The following is a 21,210-nucleotide window of genomic DNA, read 5'->3' as shown; positions in this document are numbered from 1 at the left end:
GGTGTAAGGAGTTTTTTTCTTAAATGGATTTTATTTTTTAGAGCATTATGTTCATAGCAAAATGGAAAGTGGCAGGGGTGTCTCGTGTAGTCCCTCCTCACAGATGCATGGGCTCCCTCACTATCAACATCCCCACGAGAGTGGCACATTTATTACAAACCCGGAGCCTACAGGGACATGTCATTTCCACCCCGAGTCTGTAGTTTACTCAGAGTTCGTTCTTGCTGTGGTGCATTACGTGAGTATGGACAAGTGTATCATGACATGTGTCCACTATGACAGTGTGATGAAGAGTGTTTCTCACTGCATTAAAAACTGTATGTGCTCTGCCTAATCACGCCTCCCTCTCCCCCACTCCTGGTAATCACTCATCTGGTTGCTGCCTCCGTAGTCTTGCCTTTTCCAGAGTGTTATATAGTTGGAATCATAGCGTCTGTGACCTTTTCATTTTACCTTCTTTCACTTAGTAATATGCATTTAAGTTTACTCCATGTCTTTTCAGGGCTGGAGAGCTCATTTCCCTTTAGCATTGAATAATATCTCATTATCTAAAAAATCAGTTTATCCACTCACTCACCTACTGCAGGATATCTTGGTTGCTTCCAGGTTTTGGCAGTTAGGAGTAGATGCCACAAACATCCAAATGCAGATTTTCGTGTGGACACAAGTTCTCAGATCCTTTGGTTAAATACCAAGGAGTGCAATTGATGAATTGTATGGTAATAATATGTTTAGTTTTGTAAGAAACCGACTATGATCCAAAGTTGCAGTACCGTTTTGCATTCTCACTAGCAGTAAAGGAAGGTCCCTGTTTGTCCACATCTTCATCAGCATTTCAGGTTGTCAGCACTGTGGACTTGGCAGTTCTAATAGGTACGTGCTGGTATCGCGTTATTGCTGTAATTTGCATTTCCCTGATGACGTGTGACGTGGAGCATCTTTTATTTGCCATCTGTCTGTTTTCTTTGGGGAGGTGTCTGTTAAAGCCTTTGATCCATTTTTAATCAGGTAGTTTTACTTATTATTAAGTTTTAAGAGTTCCTTTTCTATTCCTATATTTTGTTCTTTGTATATTTTGTTCAACAGTCATTCATTAGAAGTTTCTCTTACAAACATTTTCTCCCAGTTAGTGACTTCTCTTTTCATTCTGTTGACATGAGATATTCTCCACAGTTTTAATATAAGTAATTATGCTAATTTTTATCATGTTGTCTACCTACAACAATACCATTTTATTTTCTCTATGTTGTATGGAGTGCCTTCTGATCATGTCTTAAATTTGAAATTACTTCTCAGAAGTAGGTGCAGGGATTTAACGGCATCTACCAGCGTGGTAGTGTCCTAAGATTTACTTATATTGTTTATAAGGTATTTTATTTTTAAATTATGTATGCATAGTGCCATGATATATAAGTTTTACGTAGTCTAGTAAAGTGGGATAGTACAAACCACTCACTACAGTGAAGTGATGTGGTGTCTAACAGGGAAGAACGTTGCCATTGCCGAGGACCAGAGCATTTTCCCTTTTACTCTGCCATCCTCAGTGCATCAGACTGTGTCCCCTCAGGTCACCGGGAGTCTGCCACAGTTCTTGGCATCACGTGCAAATACAATGGCATCTAAAAAGGGTCAACTTGTATTAATGTCTCAAGATTCTTGTATTAAACTGTATGTTCCATACTGCTATTCAAAAACTACGGTGAGCATTGCTCCATCTAGGTATACATAAAAGAGTACAACTTGCTGAGTGATCTAGGGAAGGTTGTCAGTTGGAGATTTAATCTCAGTGGTGGGGCTATTCCTCTTTTCCTCCAAGGGCCTGGAGAATCTAATCCCCAAGAGTACAGAAACCATGTAAATGCTGTTGAGGCAACTGCCTACTTCTCAGAAAGAAAAGAATTAGCTTTCTAAAAAAATGTATTTGCTAATATATATTTGCTCATTTTAATTGAAGCACATTTTTAAATGTTCTCATATGAACAATTTTTTTTCTAAGAAATTTAATTTTATAGTTTAGTGAACATTTGACTCAACTAAAGCCATTTTGTCATAATAATCTCCTTTCTTTACATGAAAATATAGGGGGGGGGCTGACATTTCTCTTGGAGAAATTAGTGTTTTAGAACTGGCTAGTCAGGATAGTACCCCCGCCAAGGATGCAGAGGCAGAGATGCCTGCAGGGGCCAGGTGGTAGCTGAATGACAGAATCAAGGCCCAGTGGAAGGGGCTGTTGCTCAGTGGAAAGTGTGTATTTATTCATGCATGGCAGCCAGCTCCCAGCTTTAATTAATAGTTGCCACATTGGAGTTGGGCCCAGAGTTGCCAGATCTTTTGATTTTTCAAGAAAAAATCAAATATCTGATTTATTTGTGAAATTCCTGACTCTTAGATGTTGGCCCAGTTTAAAACAAACAAGCAAAACAACACTTAAGTGAGCCTAACAAAGCACATTTATGGGAGATACTTGTTCTGTGAGCTGCCATTTGCAGCTTTTAAACTACCCCATTTGTGTAGACTGTAGAGTGCAATAACCGATGAATAACACCACTTACCAGTGTTTGTGCTGTGGAAAGAAAGGGTGATTCTCTCAGAAATTGTAGTAGACCTGCCGAATGGGACTTGCACTTTGCTCTACTTGTTTGCCAATTATGGGGCGGGGGGTTGGCTAACTACTGCATAACCTCAAGTTTTTTTAGATTTTATCGCATATTAGTCCTCCATCGTTAATCATGGAGGATTTAAGATAGAAGATGGGGAAAATTCAGGGGTGCAGACCCAGGAAGTTTGATTCAAAGAGCCAGTCTGCCTGCACCACCTTTTAGGCAGAGTGGCAAGTGTCTTGCCTCCTGTCTTTTGGACTGTGACACATTCATGCATGCTCCCTCCCACCCTGCCCTCACAGCGACTCAGGTGGAAGTCCTCTGAAGGGCAGATTCCCTGTTCCTGTTTCCCTGGCATCTGCTGATTGTGTTAAGGGGGCTGTTACTTCCTCTACCACATCCCTCCAGGCGCAGGGCTGAACTCTACACGCTTCTCTATCATCAAACTTCCTCTTGCATACTTTTTTCCCTTATAATCAGATATTGAAATGCTAACTTCCCAAATAAAAGTCTTCAAAACTAGGAAAATAATAGAAATATGCCTTAAAGCATAATTTCTGAAAACATTTTGGTATGTAGATGATTTTCATTTTGCATTTTTTAAATGTTTGCTTACCTCTGAAAAACTCTCAGGCTCTTGGAATACTGCAATTAAGTCAGCAAACTGAGGCGGAATGTTTCAGTTGGTCCGTACAAAGAAGGATCTTCTCTCTTGGGTAGCATTGTCTTCCATTATGTTAGTCCTTTTAGATTAAACTGGGAGCTTAAAACTACAAAACAAATTATGTGGACTCCACTAATTTAGGAGTTATAATAATTCAGAGGTAATTGGGTAAATTCTGTTGCCTGCGTAATCTCTGGGAGCATATGTACTTGACAAATTAATTACTTAAATCAGGATATATGTTTAGCCCAATTACAAATGAAAGCCGGCAATTATCTGCAAACTCCATCTCCATAACAAACTCATAGAAAACAATGAATCAGCAAATGCAGATAATTCTTAGACAAGACATCTGTAATTTGTATGGAAAAATACCTGTAGTAGGTAGTATTTGGCAGTGTTAGTTTTGTGATCTTGGACAAACCACTAAAACATCATTGAACCTTTTTTCCTCATTTGTGCAGGCATCAGCTCATTATAAAGGTTGTTAAGAGAATCAAATTAAAAGGTTATGTATTATTATCATTCGTTTCTTGACCTATTCAAGGTCTAGATTCAGATCTTCAAATGTCACTGTTTTTAACTATTCTAATTTAGTTGGTCGAGGGATTCAGAATAATAAAGAAAAGATTTGGCACCTCAGGACAAGTGAATTTTTGTGTAAAGATGTTCGTAAAACATTTTATAGTATCCTTTTGTCCCCATAATTAAGTTTGTGTTTCTCATCACAACCTTACTTGTAAAGCATTAAAAAAAAAAGAGGATGGGGGAATCCATGAGAGTAGTGGGAATACACTGAGTCTAACTTTACACATCTCAGCTATTTAAATCTAGAAGAGAGGCAAATTGCCCGTGAATCCAACAACAGCTAGTGCTAAGTGCAGTCACCTCCGTGTGGAATGGTCCTACCAACTTGATATTGCATAGATATTGAACGAATCTTATATACGGTAAGAAGCTTTTTCAAAAATTACATTTCTGGGAACATGAAGTTGCAGCATATTATTTGTTTAGTAGGTAATGTGATGATGACATGTTTAATTAAGTGTGTTGTAAACAAATCAAATTTTTTCTGATTTTAAAATTTTCCATCCATTTCAAGACCTGAAGAAGGAAGCTAGAGAGAAAAATATTATCCATGATGAAGGCTGACCTGTCTAGACTTCTGAGTACCTCTCGCCTCTGGTCTGAAGTGTTTCTGATTGCAGTGCTTAAAAAAGAACTTGTGATTTTGGAGACAAAGGCTGAACAGGGTGTGAGCATGTTTGGGAAATCTCTCTCCATCTTCAGCAAAAGGGAAGTTTTATTTGCTCCTCAGCCTATTTGTTTTTCATATTTTAAAAAACATAACAACTCATTTAAATTTGCAAGCAGGGTTGGATTATTTGTATTTCCCCCCAAACCATGCAGTTTTTTTTTTTAATTGCTGGTTATGGTATGCAGAGAAGCCCCTCTCTGAAGTGCATTTTAGTATTTAGATCAAATAGCAACTGGACTACGTTAATGCCCAGTGGGTAGACGTGTCATTTGAAAGCAGCTGCGGAGCCGTCTCCCTGCTGCTCCAATTAACACATGCAGCACACTTTTGTCAGCAAGAGGCAGTGCATAGGGATGAAACCACTCGGCTGCTCATTAGTACGATAGGCAAGAGTGCACAAAGGGTTAATCGGTCTGCCCATCGCAAAAGGGAGCTTTCCAAGAAGTTTCCCAAACCCCGAGGTTTGCTAGAAAGGGTGTTAGATTAGGGAGTGGGCTTAGCAGGTGAGAGAAAGTTGGTTTGTGTGTAGCTTTGGTTCGGTCCATTGACTGTCCTGTTTCCCCGCCCCTCTCCTCCTCCCGCCCCTGATGATGGAGATACAGGATAGTGAAATTCTAGTGCGGGGACTCCGCTCCGCTGAATCTCTTGTTGAACTTTGTTCTCTTTTGTTTTAAAGCTCTTTGAAGGCCAAAGCTGCACTGTAATTTTTTCTCTTTCGTCATCTTTATCATTTTACTTTCTCCCTCTGTTCCTTTTTTTCTTTTGAAATTGCACCTTTGACAGTTGACCGGGCAAAGTAAGAAACCTTGTCAAGGCAAACCCCTATCGCTGTTATTTTTCCCTCCCGCGGCTAAAACCTGAGCGTCGGCGGTAGCGCAGAGGCAGATGGAAGGGTAGCGCGGCAGGGTCGGTACGGGGCGTTCATGCTCCACCAGCTCCCCGGGCAGCCGGGCGGTCTCGGCTCCGCCGCTGGCTGAGTCGGCTGCGCGGTGAGGGAGAGATGGACCGCTTCCTGGGTTTCGTCAAGCAAATAAGGAGATCTAGGCGAAGAAAGGGGAAAAAGTACCGGCCAGAAGAGGATTACCACGAGGGCTATGAGGATGTCTATTATTACGCTTCAGAGCATTTTCGAAGTAAGCACTTCCTTCCACCCCCCTGTTCCTTCTCGCATGCCCGGGGTAACAATCCCCCTTGTGTGGTGCTTTAATCTTCGGTGCGAAAGCTTTCCCCGATAGTATTCTAGGTGAGCAGTCCGTAAGTGCTGAAGTGCTACATATTGCTTGATCTGTTGTGAGAATAAGCTTCAGATAGCATCCAGGCAACGTAACCAGCCCAGGTCTATACACACGATTAATATTTTAGGTGCAGTGAATTGATTATGTTATCATTTTGAACGAACCATTCAAAAATTATCTTGCCAGCCAGTGTAGGAGATAGTTAAATTATGTTCCATTAGCGTTCCTTAAAAATAACTGTGTTTTCTTTTAGAACAGGGAAGGCTAGATCATTTGGAAGAAATCATTGTTCCTGTTCAAGTTGAGGGTGATGATGAATACTCTCAATACAGACTTCCCATCAGTTTCCTGTGATGAATCTGAGGTGTTGGTTGGGATAAGGAAGTTCACATGCTTTTCTTTGATGCATGTTTATCATTTTGTTATTAAATTAAGGGAACGCTTATTTGTTGTCTACTAGAAGCAGTGGGACTTGAATGAATAGTATATCTATATTAACGCTTTTGTAAATTAGCTTATAAATAGCAGACAACTAGAGTTTTTCTTGTCCTTAGCAGTCCTTTAAGTTCCTGGCGAGGGTTAGACTTATCCCAATAGATTTAAAATGCCCAGAGATGCCTAAGGGTGCAGGGAAGAAGCAGCTACATGCAGAGGTCACTAAGTTTATAAGGTGCCCTAAATGGGTAAAACTGATAGTTATAAATGATCTACATTTACAAAATTAAGAATTATTTTTTGTCTTCTGGAAGAAGGATTTTTATAAACTTGTATTTCAAGTCTAATTCTCCCTGGCCTTTTGATGTCTATTGTAATATATCCCATCTACAACCTCTGAGGGTTGACCAATAAATAATGTAGAACCCATTTCTGTGGTATAAAAATCCATGAGAATCTGGTCTACTTGCCAGAAATTCTGTTGTGATTGATGACAGCGGAGAGTTGAGAATTCATGTGGTGGCAACAGCACAATAATGCAAAATTATAATTCTTTGATATTTGTTTTGATAATATGGCTATGTGGCTTTTACAGAGTGCTCTCTGAGTTTTGGAAATGTTTCTCCTCTGAAATGCTTTTACATGAGTAATCTGCTCTCCTGTAGTGATAATCTATGTTTCCTAAATTTAGTTTCCATAATATATTCAAGAATTTAAGATTTGTGTCACGTCAAGAAATGCTGTCAGCTGGCATGCATAATTCTGAAAACTTGGAGATAAAAAAAGAAACAGGAGCCTTTAGTTACATTGTATGCATTGTACAAATTTCTTACAACCAGTATACGCAGGGTCCGGGGGAAGTAAGGCTTGCCTGAGTGTGGTCGGTAGGACACCTGCATGTCTCCCACCAGGTGGGCAGCAAGTGTGAACATTTCACCTACAATGTCACATGGTGTGCTTGAGTGTGATCGTGTTACGTTACAGAATGACATGCTTGTGGTTTTATAATAAAATTTTTATTACAAAAAAGGGGGCTTTATTTGTGCTGGACTCTGTATAATGAATCAAATGTATACCTTCTTGAGCTTGTATTGTGATGTATTTGTACAAATAGAAAAAAAAAATGTCTTTCAAATGCCAGCATCCTACTAGTTTAGGTGAGAACTTACAAACAACAGACATACTTTATAAGTTCACCAAATGTGCCTCTTAGGAGAGAGAAATGTTTGTGGAGGTGGCTATAAAATACCCTCCACCAGAGTCGGGAGGAGGCCATGGCCTTCTCTTTATCACGGCAGTCTTTATCCATCGAAGGCAGTCGGGGAATCGTGTCTAACCTACTTGATCTGTCACGGCCATGCTAGGAATTAGATGCTAACCATCAAAAGTTATTTGCTTTAGATGCAAAACTGACATGCTCCCCTGTGATTTATTAGAAAGCACCCATTATGTAACATATAGCTTTGTGGAGTTAGAAGCATGTTGGGTTGCCAACTTCAAACTGCTGTGTGGTAAACAGAATGTCACAGTGGATGCAGGCACTTGGGATTTGACATTTCACTAGAAGTTAAGTAGCCAGGGCTTCTGAAGACACATCATCTGACATAATGACCTCTCAGTGTATCCTTTGGTTTCAGTTTCTGGGCATCTCTGAACTGGGCAGAGGAGACATCCCCTTACATTTTACGGCTGTAGAAAAGTATTAAGGGTGAGACTGATCTGTAAAACCAATCCTCTCCAGTAGGTAATATGGTTTAATTCAGTTATATCTGCAGTGTATCTGTTTTAATGAGTCTTTTGGCATAATTTGAAAGTTTATGTCCTGCATTTCTCTAGATAGCTTAGGAAAACTGTTTTACATTAAGGCTAAAGCTTGGTGGGATTTACTGATGACGTGCACATCTTAATTAATGGTACCATTGACAGGCCAGAAGTAGTTGCTCTTATTTCTCCTCCTATATTGTTTGTTGAGAGAAACTTACAGCTCCGTCTTGTCAGCTTACCTAGTGGCTCCGCTAACCACAAGAACAGTGAAAGATCTACAACACCTACAACAGTGAGAGATCAAGCCAGAAAGACCCTCCCCGAAAATTCTCCAATAAGTATGCTCTTCCTTTAGAGCGTTCTTAAGTGCTTGCTGATATCTAACTTTATCCCTAACTAATGTCTCTTCTGTGGTGGGTTCTGACTTTGAATTTCACTATCCTTTTTTTTCTAGATATTATTTATTTATTTATTTTTAGAGGGGAAGGGAAGGAGAGAAGGAGAGAAATATCAATGTATGTATGGTTGCCTCTTGTGAGTCCCCTGCTGGGAACTAGCCTGCAACCCAGGCATGTGCCCTGACTGGGAATCAAACCGCAATCGTGTGGTTCGCAGGCCCACGCTCAATCCACTGAGCTACACCAGCTGGGGCTGAATTTCACTCTCCTTTTTTCATATTAAAGACAATGCGGTTTCTGATTCCATGACCTGCAAAAGCCTGAGTTAAAAGGTCAGGAGAACCTGAGCCTTTGAAAGAGAGGTTAATCTGAAAATAGATGATTTTTCTGTAACTCCACCAGAATTGAGCTTTAGTGATGATGATGGTGATGATGATGAAGGCAGACTGATTTTCCATCTTCCCTGGTTTTTTATAGTGACATGATGTATGTCATTGTTCAGGGGGTGACTGTATTTGATTTTTAAAAATCTGCTTTCATCACTCATCTATCCTTTCATAATTCCAGAGTTAGAGCTTCTAGAAAAATGTTTTGGTGAAATCCCCAAACTTTTCTGTGTTTTTATTTCCTAAAAATGTGACAGGAGATGAAAGTATTGCCTATGATTTTTCAAGTTCTAGAACTACATAATGTTTATGGTTTTTATTTTATTCTAAAACAGTTAGGTAAACATATTGCCTAAAGAATTTTTAACTGGGATTTCCACCAAAAAAAATTCACCTAGGTGTCTGGAGGGGATTGTTTTTGTGGCAGGAATCCTGGGTAGGAAGATTGCTGTTCCTTTGAGATAACAGTCTATCACTGAATATTAAGGAGTTTCAGAGAATATTTGTAAACCTACGAGATTCTGAACATGTTGGTAAATTCTAGACCTCATCTTTTATTTAATCTTCTGTGTCAAGAAGCAGCATTTACTCTGAAATTCTCATAGATGATTTGTCTGGTATTTTTTGTTTAAAAAAAACTGGTAATGATTACAAAACTGATTGATAAAGTTAATGTAACAAAGAGATAGAAAAGGATCTCAATATTCACTTTTATTATGTTTGGTGCTTTTATTTGTTTGTCAATAAATGCTGTGTTAAAGCAATGGCTTTTTAACAGCTCCAGGAGATAACATTTTGATTAATTTGTGATACAAAAAATAAACCCTCTCACCCTATATATTTATTTAGCCACACTTGATAATATTTGAATTATAAAACAGCTAGTGTATATTTTATAAGCCCTCTCTTACCACTGTTAATATTCATATTGAAATTCTGACCTGCCGTGGTCCATACAGGGCAAGATTATGGAATTCCTTTAAAAGGAGGAATTTACCTCTAATGAGTAGGAGTCTGTGAGCCACTTTCACTTATGGCCCTGGCACCTGGGGCCCATGTGCAGTGGCGCTGAATAAGGCATGGAGTTCCTCCATGGTAACCGCCCTGCTTGGTTTTCTTCAGGCCTCGCCCAGGTGAGAAAAAGCAGTGCAGGCGAGCTGCTCAGGGCAGTCGTTAGCGACCCCTTCACCTTTTCTACTGCCGTCCTTTCAGGGAATATGGTTTGGATCTTTGAAAAAGGGTCGGTTGTACTTACAAATTAGCGTGTTGTTTTTCTTTGTTGTTTGCCTGTTCTAATAGGTGTTCAGCCATATAATAACGTCGTTGGCTAAGCTACTTTGTTAAACAATGCATGCATCTAACCTGCCTGAGATGTTCAAACTGCATTTTAAGAGGGCTGCTCACTTTCTTTTACTTCATTGAAAAATGCCCTGCATTGTTCCTCTTGATCAAAACCCATTTTTGATAATAGGTGTGTGTAGTGTGAGAATTTTTTGGAATTGGTGTGGGTAACTAGTTCAAGTATTTCTTCTCACTAGTTCCTTTAACATATTTTTTTGGGGGGGGGATTTTATATAATCACATCCCTTTTCCTTCCTGAATTGATATCTAATTAGGATCCTCTCTGTGGATAAGGATGCCCAAAGGACAGAGTGAAAACTTTTACATGGACTTTGGAAAGATGGCTGATCCCTGCTCCCAGGTGTGCAAAAGCTGAACGCACCCAGTCGAAGGGGAGGTTGCCTTCCTCAGCCCATGGTGCCGGGGATGGGGTGGTGATAAGGGAAGAGGGTTGGGAGAGGAATGGGAGAAATGGAAGAAGAGGGGGTAGCACATTTTATAGGTTATTCTTGCCCTCCAAGGTTTACAAGCATAAAAGCCACTTATTTCTGTGTTAAAAACAGTGGTCATCAAACTGACAGGTCTTGAATGTGGAACATTGGATGGTTTATACCTTACTGGTACTTAGTTTGACTCAAGAAACCCCAAACAAATTAGAAGACATATCAATTATGTAGAAGCAGAGAAAACTTGCTTGTTTTATGACTGCACTGCTTATTTTTCTTTCCTAAGAATTGCTTTCCCCTGTAGTATAGCTGCTTTGTTGAAAATTGATCGGCTAACATGCTCCATTTTTCTGGGGTATGTGGTGCCATCAGTGTTATTATCTCAAGCTGTATTTCTTCTGCTTGGAATAATTTAAAGAAACATTCAAGTTGAGGGTGACCTCAGATTCCAACCTAATTTTTTTTAGTGAATACAAGCGCATTTAGTGACTTAGACAAGCCCCTACTGATCCTCACAGAAGGCAGGCCTCCTGCTAGAGGCTGGGCCTCCATCCCTTATTCCAAGTTCACCTTTTAGTTTTAGTTGTCTAATCGCGCTTCCACTATTCAAGGACTAAAGCCATCTACATATGAATGTAACTGGTGATCTCCCTCCTAGGAGGGCTTTATTCTTTACAGCAGCAGGTCATCTTCTCTTAAACTAAACCCTTGAAGAAAGCTAACTTCTAATATAATGTTCCAAGTCCAATGAGCGTGATGTCTTATTTATCGATGATGGTAATGACGGTGCTTGCCAGTGACTCAAAAAACCAGCTACCAGTATTTTCCGTGCCACCTCCCATTTGCCCTGGGATTTGCGAATACAGCCACTTGGTCAATGCCTATCCCTTCAGGGGAACTTGGAATGGTGTAGTTCTATCAGAGAACCTTAGAATTAAGGAGAGTCTTCCAGTTCGGTCAGGAAGGCCTGCTGCTGAGTGAAGGAAGTTCTTCTGCAGCGTCTCTGATCCTGGGCATCCCGATTCCGTTGGAGCCGCCCAGTACGATCGCATTCACTTCCAGACCAGGCCAGCCACTGCACAAACCTGCGCCTCCTTAAAACTGTTTAAAGTATAGGTCCATTTGTTTGCATATTTCAACAAATATATCATCAGAATTTTATCTAGACCCAAATAAATATAGACTCTATTAAATTTAGTGTGAAATAAGATGTCATGCCTCCGCTCTATTCACATTATTTTTTTTCACCAATGGAACATATGGTATGTGGAGGTGAGTAATTCCTTCAATGCTATTTTTGTTTTAACTACACAAACCCAGAAGAGCTCTGTATTGGGCCCACATCCATGTGATGATTTTTTTCCTTAAAAATTTTTATTTCTAAGAAATTACCAAACTTTCTACTTATTTAATGAAAAACACATAGTGCTTTCTGTTTGCGCAGTGTGGTGAACACCTATATATTTGCCCCAAAACTCAATTTTTTCCTTGGGAAGGGCAATCTTATATTTAAAATGCCCTGTGTCCACTCCAGTTTGGTCATTACTGATTGATCAAAGCTAACACAATCATGTTACACCATTTCCTTGGCTATGGTGATTGATCTGGCAATGGACCCATAAGCCAAGATGGGTCAGTCGAGTGCTCCTCTGAGAATTTGCAAATTCAACTCAATGCCCTCTACAGAATGGGGGGAAAGAAAGTCTGGAATGGGAGAGAATCCAGTCAGCACAGAAAAGAGGTGAGATGAAAGACAGGAGACCTCCCACAGTTTTGTAGTCACAGTCCCCAGGGGCCATCCTTGAGGTCTCTAGGGCCACCCAAACTGAAGTTCTAGCTGGAAAGAACCAGGACTGGGACTGAAACTCAAACGGGCTAGTTTCTAGTTTGATTGTATGGATAATTTTTTCTTAATTTGGAAAATATGATAATTGGGCATTTATTTTCATTTGATAGAAGAAATAAGTGCCAGAGATGGATACTATATATTTTTCTACCCTCCAAAAATGTAATTTGCTTTTTTTGGATAAGAAATACTTTATTATTATTTTATTACAGTCATCCCATTTTCCCCCTCCTTGACCCGCCTTGGCCCAGCCCACCCCCTGTCACTCCCACAATCAGTCCCCACACTGTTGTCTGAGACTAAGGAACTATGTGACTTTAGATGTCTCACTTGGATCTCTATGCTTCTTCAGTGTCTTGTTCATAAAATTAGGGCCCTCTCTTCTAGTGCAGGATGATAAATACCCTGAGAGAGGAAGTGATAATCAGTTGAGCTAGAGAGCTCTGTCTGTCAGGACAGTGCACAGCCAGGAGCAGCTGGAGGAAGGAGATAGCCAGTGGGCGACTTTGAGCAGTTTTCTCTTAGCACAACTGCTCTGTAGTGAATGTTCTCTGCCCTCCTTTGCCTTCATAGTTGCATCTTGTTTCAGAGGGGGCCTTGCGACTCCTCCCCCCACCCCCAGAGTTCTGCCGCTAGTATCTATAGCTGCACGAAGGGGATTTGGAGACATACCAGACAATTCTTTCCAATCAGCTTGTGCCCCCAAACTAGGTGTTTTGAAATACATGTACAGGACAGTGAGACCCCCGAAAGGGTATGTGTGGCAAGCATGGGCACATGCACACACACGCATTCACACACACACACTGCAGTTATGTAGATATTTGTGAGGTAAAAAAAAACAGTATCCATCCTTTCTCGTAAGTTGGCGTTGATTTCTCCCAGTGGCCCTTGTGTTATGCTGGTTATGAAAGCGGGGCCTGGATGAGGTTACCTGAGTTGGAATCCTGGCTGTCTCCTTTAATAGATACATGACCTGGACAAATAGATTTGTCTGTGTCTCAGTTTCCTCATCTGTGAAATTGGGTCAGTAACCAAACACCTTACCAGGGTTTTGTGAACTAAATGTCATAACACAGCACTTAGTGCTTGACACACAGTGAGCACTTAGCGAATGTTGATAGAAGAATGCCTTATTCGTAAAGGTATTGAGTAAGCATATCGGGCAGTTATGAATGGCAGGCGGAGGAGGTTAAATTCTTTGTTGAGGCACCAAACACTCTGGTAGGTTTTTTAGTAGGGGTATAACCAGAGAAAAAAGCTGTATTTTAGAAAGATTAATGTGGGATTGGTGTATAAAAGGGATTAGAGGGGAAAACATAAATAATAGAGCAGATATGGCAGTTGTGGGAAAACACAGGTGTGAACAGAAGGAATATATTCAACATACTGAGTTTGAGTCGCCAAGAAGATGTGCAAGGAGAATTGTTAGGAGGCAGCTTTGAAGGTAGAAGCTGGAATTGTGGTGAGGGTATTGGACTCATGAGATTTGTAAGACCTGTGTACAGATTTGAGGGATGAGTCTTGAGACTAGATGAACTTGGTGAGGGGGACTTCCTACTCAGTCCAGTGCTGGAGCCAAACCAGGAAAACAGATAAAACATGCAATTCCCATGATGTAACAAAGTTGCAGCAGATAGAGAAATCAACTCTGTGAATATCTTAATGAGGGAATTTGTAATGAGTACTGAATTGATTGTTCTTTTGATTAATTTCTTATAATGATGATACAGCAGGTTAAATGCAGGTTGATTATGCAAAAGGACATGCAACCCAAATAGGTGTTAGGATTTAAAAGTTGGTTTTTTATTCATGTTGTACATTCAGTTGTGGTGTCCTAGAGATAAAGCCACTTCTAAATGGGTTTAGAAAAATAGGGACTAGTGCATGCTGCAACGTGGAACAACCTCAAAAATATGCTAAGTGGAAAAAAGCTAGACTCAAAGGCCATCCATTGATGCCCAATGAGCACAAGGTTTCTTTATGAGACAGTGAAAAGGATCTGAAAGTCTGACTGTGGTGATGGTTTCACCACAACTCTGTAAACTGACCTTAAAAATCACTAAATTGTTGGGGTTTTTTTAGGTGGAGGGGTAGCAGTCAAATGACTATGTGCAAAGTTTTGTCTGTTTTTTCTTGTATGTCTGTATGTATATAGGTATGTATGTATATAGGTATGTATGTATATAGGTATGTATGTATGTATAGCAACTCCTAAGTGGGCACTCCGGTTTCTGTCTCCACTGTGGAATACCCGAAGCATTCACTCAGTCAAGAAGTACTTATTAAGTACCAACTCGGAAAAAAGAAGTCTTAATAAAGTGTGGAATACAGAATGATTCACCACAACGCCAGAGGGAAATACTCCCAGTGGCATTTTAAAATATATAATAGAATTGATTTTATGCTTTTTTTAATTTGAAGGGTTAGAATTCTACCCCAATATCTCTTTAACTGTATCGTAAGCTTAGAGCCAAAATGCTCTTCTGAAGCACTGAACCGTATAGAACCAAGTTCTTTGCATCTGTGGGTTTAAACTGAACATCAACAGTTAGGTCTATGGATGTGTGTAAATTAAATTGAATTTCAGTTAACATACTAAGATCTCTGTTCTAGAAACTGAACTGACTCCAAATATTATGAGTGTGTGGCTAAACCAACTCTTTATAATGAATAATATTTAAAATATATGATAGAGTATAAAGTTCACACTTTCTTCTTTAATTCCCTACCCTGTGAAGACTAGAAAGACTCAATTTATGGTGAGCATCCCACCATTTTTATCCACTCTGCATGATACCCACCATGTGTCAGGCTTCATTCTAGGTGTGGGAGATAGAGTGGCACACAAGATGGAGAAGCTTTTTGCCCCACTGGAACCAGGGATCTGACAGGAAAGCAGAAAATTAAAAAGTAGTGGAAAGTGCAATGGAGAAAATCAGATTAGAAGTTATAGGACATGGTGTCAGAGGTGGAGAAAGGGGTGTTTTAGCTAAGGTGATCCTTCTTTGAGAGACAGATGTTTGAGCTGACCCTGACCTAGGAGACAGAGGCAGTGTGTGAAGATTTGCATAGGAGGCCAGGGCATCAAACCCTCAGGAGTTAGAAATGTAGTTATTCATTTTAATACAATATTTGTGTTGACTTCTTCTCACTGGGTTGTTTCCTTAAAGTCCATTTGTAAAATCAGTTATTTGGAGTTTTGAATGCATTTCTCCTAGAAAATGTAGATTTCAAGCCCAGTCTGGCCATAAATGCATTTGCAGAATTTCACTAGTAGGTAAAGTGTGGCTGTGGCCAAAAAGAGGAATAGTTGTTGCAGGAAATCCTTTACTTTGCTGTGAAAAAGAGAGGGCTGTGGTTGCCCTTCATACATGTAGTAGTCTTTATCTGCCAGGTTAAGTGTTGCCCAAAGTGGCAATGGTTTGGGGAGGGGATGAAAAATAGTTCATTCTACCTTTAGATTAGTATAAGTGTGTCATGATCTTTTTAAACTTGGATTCTAAAACTTCAGTTGAGCACAGTTCTTAAATATGGCTAGTTAAAAGTGTGCTTACCATGTAATCAGAGGATCCTAAAGTGTATGATTGTTTTATAGTTTCTTGGGTTTTTTTGTAGGACACAAAAGTATTACGCTTTTTTCTAGTCTTTGAAAATTGCCATATTGTAGAGACTCTTAATGGCTTGTGCATTTTATAAGAAAGATTATATGCCAAAGAAATTTTTTCCAGAGAGTGAGCAAATTTGTACAGGATCTCCCAGGTGACAACTGCTGCATCGCTGTGCTTTATGGAGAAATGCTTATTATTTTACTAGCAATAGATAACCAGGGAATTTTATAAATGCTTGTTGGAATATGAAGTTGGTTTCTAGATTAGTTACTGTATGTTAGGTATGATTCTGAGGATTAATCTTTTATATTTATAAAATATCTAGTGTAAGATTTAACAAATATTTGTCTTCTGATGATGGTCCAAATTTCTTTTAGGAGATGTAGCTGCCTAAATATTAGGCATATTTAAAAATTATGCCTAATTTTAGTACAACAGACTGCATTTTGTGAAAACAGGGGCTTCTAATTACCACTGAGCCGGTCTTATGTTTTCATGTTGTTTTTCTGCTGCTGGTCACGTGTGACTCATGAATTTGCAGGTGCAGAAAGTAACGTTTGATTTGATTTTTTAGATAAAACTAGGCCCATGTCAGAAGTAACCTGTAAAAAATGTGAAGCCAACAGCAGCATCTTGCTGAGTCTAAAAATTAGATGTAGGTCCACAAATCACTACAGGGGAGAGTGTAGAAGTGACTGCAGTTGGGGTCAGCATATGTTTTTGTAAGTTGTAATTGGGATGTGGGAAAACTAATTTCTGTAAGCATCTTGATGAGGTGAATAGGAACTTACACTTTGAAAATATGTTGCTCAGTACATTTCACCCTGACTAGAATCATGATCACTTTTAAGGGAGCAGCTGTCAAAATTTAGGGTGGAAAATACAGGTGCTCAGCAGTCGGTTGTAAATTTCTCCTTTATGGATTTACAGTGGTCTTTCATTATTGAAGTAGCGTTGGGGAACTCCCAACACTGAAGTATTGTTTATGGCCGGTTTTATCTACCACTATCAAGTTCTCAAGATTTGTAGGGACAAGCATCTATTCCATTTTTAAAAATCCCAAAGCTTTTGTGTAATGGTGTTTTTAGAAATATTTGGAAGATGATCAGGCATACAAGGAATCTTAAAGCTAAGAAAAACTATTGGTATCTTCCAATCCAGCCCTCTGATTTTATATATGACTTTTATAGCAACATAGTAATTTGCTCAGTAATTGTTTTTAAGGCTTAGAGAGAGAGAGAATATCTAACTCAGGGTTGCAGAGTCAGCTAAGAATGGAACTGACATAGTATTTCATTGCTGAACTTGATGTATTTTCGTCTTGTTTTCCCCCCTAAACCCTCCCCCTCACTATAAAGACTGCGTCCCCAGGAAGCTCCCCACTTACCTCAGCCCCAAACATTAGATCTGAGGCACCTGTGCACAAAGCACGGGAATGCTGCCACCTCACTCACTGCATAGTTTTTGTGATTATCTGTAACAATGTCTTTCCTGTAAATGCCACTTCCTCAGCTTTCTATTTCAGCACCCAGGACAGTACCCCGACTGCCTTGCCCACTCTGGGTCATCCATAGATATTTCTTGCTTGAAAATCTTTGGAGACTGATTCCTGTGAAGAACCTGCAGAAGCCTTTCCCATTACTTTATAATCCCATTCAAATATCTGAAATGTTTAGAAAACAATTTGAGTTTGCAATGCCCATAATTCTGATCATGCTCCTTCCCTACAACTCCAGTTGACAGAAAAACACAAGCTTTCAACAGATTTTTATAGACTCTCAATGAAATGAAAATAGAAGGAGAAAGGAAATGTTTATGTTTTATAATATTTTGTAGGCTTGCCTTCTCTTTGTCAATGCACCCTTGATACACAGTTCTTAATGCTTGGTCTTCGGAGATGAGTACATGCTGGCCCTGTGCTAAGCACTTTATGTGAATTATCTCATTTAGTTCTTGCAGCTCCCTGAGACAGCTATTATCCTTATTGTCCATAAAATTGGGCTGAAAGAGCTTAATTAACTCTCCGAATGTCATACAATTATCTGAGCTGCTAAAACTTATTACTGAATATTTACTAAGCACTTTCTCTGTGCTATGCCAGCTGGGCCAAGTGTGTCACATCTTGCAACTGAAGTGTTGTGTGTCATCCTCTCCCACATTGCTGTCCAAGGATACTGTCATGATGGAAACCTTGAACTTCTTGACAGGTTGATAAACTCCTTAGTCATCTTGGTTATAATTCCATGCCTCTAACGGTAGAAGAGGCCCCCAAAGCAACTGCTGTTGTGACTAACCATTTTTGTAATGAGATAAATCTTCTTCTCAGTCTTTTTTTAAAAAATATTTTATTTATTTATTTTTAGAGAGAGGAGAAGGGAAAGAGAAAGTGGGAGAGAAACATCAATGTGTGGTTGCCTCTCATGTATCCCCTACTGGGGACCTGGCCTGCAATCCAGGCATGTGCCCTGACTGGGAATGGAACCAGTGACCCTTTGCTTTGTAGGCCCACACTCAATCCACTGAGCTACACCAGCCAGGGCTCTTCTCAGTCTTTATTAAATTATTTTGAATGCAATTATGCCTAGACCATGACATTTGCCTTAGTTTCTGGTGTAACTTTGTGTGTGTTTTCCCACTGAATCTGAAATTCATAACTGATGTATATAAGTCACAGTGCATTTGGACTGGCAGAAAACTTACTACCACCAAGGCAGCAAACAAATCCAGTGTAGGGTGGGGACCTTGACCAAGCCTTGCTCATAACCCCTCAGCAGCACAGAAGGGAGAGCGGGAGGGCTGCAACACATCTGCCCATCTGAATATCTCACCACGAATGCATGCAGTGTCTTTGATACCTAAAACTCAAATTATTAAAAGTTACACAGTACAAATGCATTTGTAGAAACAAAAATGTCAGTATGGGTATAAAGCTGTCATAAAAATAAAGAGTTCTCTTAGGGCTCCGAATAAATCCCGGAATTTGTAAGCATTGGAAAATGATAGCAGAACTAGTTTTCTTTATTTATATTCTCTATTTCTAAATCCCACATAATCATATCACCCCCAAAACTAGATGCTCACATATCAACTTTGGTTATGGGAATATTTCTCAAAGAGTGAAATCGTTTGCTTTGAGATGTAAAGTTGAAGAGGGAAGATTACTCTTACTCTTGCCAACAGTGGTTCAGGCGCTCTCACCCTCAGGTTGTCACACATTGTCCAGCCTGAGTTTGGCTTTGTCAAAGTGTCTTCTTTGGGGTTCTGTAATTGTCTCAAGCAATTAGCTATTTATTATTTTTATTTGGAAGGCATGTTTTTTTTTACTTTTTAAAGTTTTCCCTTCTTAAATTTCAAAGTTTCCCAAATAATCAAAATTGCAATACTTTATTAACTGACAGGAATCTCCTAGTTTGAAATGTAATAGGAAGCCTCGGAAATGTCCTGGTATTACTTGGAATTAGGTAATATTGAGAGCAAAGTATAAATTTTAAGTTGTATAAAGAAAAGGTAAAGTATATCATCTTTAAAAATGTAGAATCACTTCTCTTGCTTTTGTTAAGACATCTGGTAACTTTCCATTTTAGCAGATTTTCTCTCTCCATTTTTATCTCTTTGTCACCTCAAAACTCTTATAAAATCATATTTGAAATCTCTCCCTCCCCCTCAAACCCGAATGTTAAACGCACCGGGCCCTTGAGCCCCTATCAGTTCTTTCCACCTGTCAGAATGTTACTGGCTTCACACTCTTTTACTTGGCGCAAGTTCCCGCTTGGTCACCAGACCCTCAGTTGTTGGTCTTCCCTGCACTTCAGCCTCCTGAGCCTGCCAGTGCTTGGCCTTTGTGCCCCAGACTCTCTGTGGCCTTTCCTCTGCTTTCAGGCTGTGACAGGACTGGATGAAAGACTGTCCAACCACGGAGGCTGACTGCGTTACAAATGTATGCATCCCAGCCTCAGCTGGGCTTGCAATACTAGTCATTCGTCTTTGTCCTCATCTTCAGCCACTCTTTTCCCTGCCCTCGGCAGTTATTCCCAAATTGAGCCTCTCTTTGATTTCCCAGCCTGCTCCTCCCATCTAAACTCACTCCCAGCTGAAGACACGGACAACTTCTAAGTTCTTCTGACTCTACTTCCCCACATCCCCTCCCCCAGAAGGGGATATCTTTTCTTTACAAAATAAAAAAAAACAACGCATCTCCAAAGCACAAAGAAGGTGTCTAGTTAATGTTAGACTGGCAACTTTCAACCTTTTTCAGCTCATGGCACACTCAAATGACTAAAATTCTGTGATACACACACATACAAATTTTTTTGCAGATCTGACAAAAAATAGGTATAATTTTGATTCATTCACACCAAATAGCTATTGTGTTGGCTGTCGTCATTTTTAATTTGACAGTCTAAGGGAAACGAGGCCGGTGTCTCTGACTAAACAATTAGGTACCACATGTTTTAAAAATTTGTGTGGCACACAGGTTGAAAATCTCTGTGCAAGACTGATGGATCCATGGTTCACAGCCCTCTGGACTGCACACCTGCAACTCCCCTGGAAGTGATCCAGCACACGTCGCAGGGTCCTCCTGAATGTGGCTCCCCTTGCTTTTAAAACTTCTTTAGCTTGGTTGATTTTTCTGTAGCATTTGACAATTGGTCCCATTTTGGTCCTTTGGGTTTTTCCTCCTTTGGTTTTGTGGCCCGTATTCTGCCTGGTTCTTCTCCCCTTTTCTGATTCCCTCTTCCTTCTGCTCCCCATGAACTTTGGAATTCCCCAGAGTTTAGTCCTTTTGCCTGTTCCGTCTGTAAACTCTTCCTGGGCAACCTCTCCTTCCTTTTTTGTAGTTTAGATGTCACCAGTGAGCTCTGGATCTGTATTGCCAGCTGTGTCGTATGGGGGCTCAGTTACCTCAGATTCCAGCATCCCCCAGACTGAACTCAGTACTTGTCTCACTCTCCCAACATGCTCGCTCCACCTCCTTTCTCTCTCTTAAAGGCCTTTGTCCTCTAACTCTTTGTCCAAACTAGGAACCTCAAATCATTTCTCACCCCACTGTCTCAAAGGTTTTTCAGTTGTATTTTATCTACTTCATCTGCTGTTTACTTCATCCTTGTATTCCCTCTGCACTTAGGCTAGCCCATAGTTAGAGGTTAATAAATGGTTACTTTTATTTTATTTCACACCAAACTGTGGATTCAAAGGGACATATCTGTCTTCAACTTCAATGTGTAT

At 40.0% G+C, this 21,210-nt stretch overlaps 1 protein-coding gene across 8 annotated transcripts in view; it reads left to right on the top strand.

The window, feature by feature from the left end:
- Positions 1–21,210, top strand: part of GRIP1 (glutamate receptor interacting protein 1) — a 666,005-nt gene that overhangs the window by 261,236 nt on the left and 383,559 nt on the right. For 7 of the 8 annotated variants that reach the window (XM_037063099.1, XM_037063097.1, XM_037063098.1 and 4 more), the window contains exon 1: positions 5,287–5,655. The exons of the other annotated variant lie outside the window; for it this stretch is intronic. In XM_037063099.1, the coding sequence (XP_036918994.1) occupies positions 5,523–5,655 (133 nt within the window). In that variant the 5' untranslated portion in view covers positions 5,287–5,522. Of the gene's footprint in view, positions 1–5,286; positions 5,656–21,210 lie in introns of those variants that run through there. 8 annotated transcript variants of the gene reach the window in all.

Source organism: Sturnira hondurensis, unplaced genomic scaffold (assembly GCF_014824575.4).
Source record: "Sturnira hondurensis isolate 20B ecotype Veracruz unplaced genomic scaffold, ASM1482457v3 Scaffold0014384, whole genome shotgun sequence".
NCBI classification, from domain to species: Eukaryota; Metazoa; Chordata; class Mammalia; order Chiroptera; family Phyllostomidae; genus Sturnira; species Sturnira hondurensis.
Note: the sequence above shows the minus strand (reverse complement) of the source record. Positions and strands in the feature narration are given on the sequence as shown.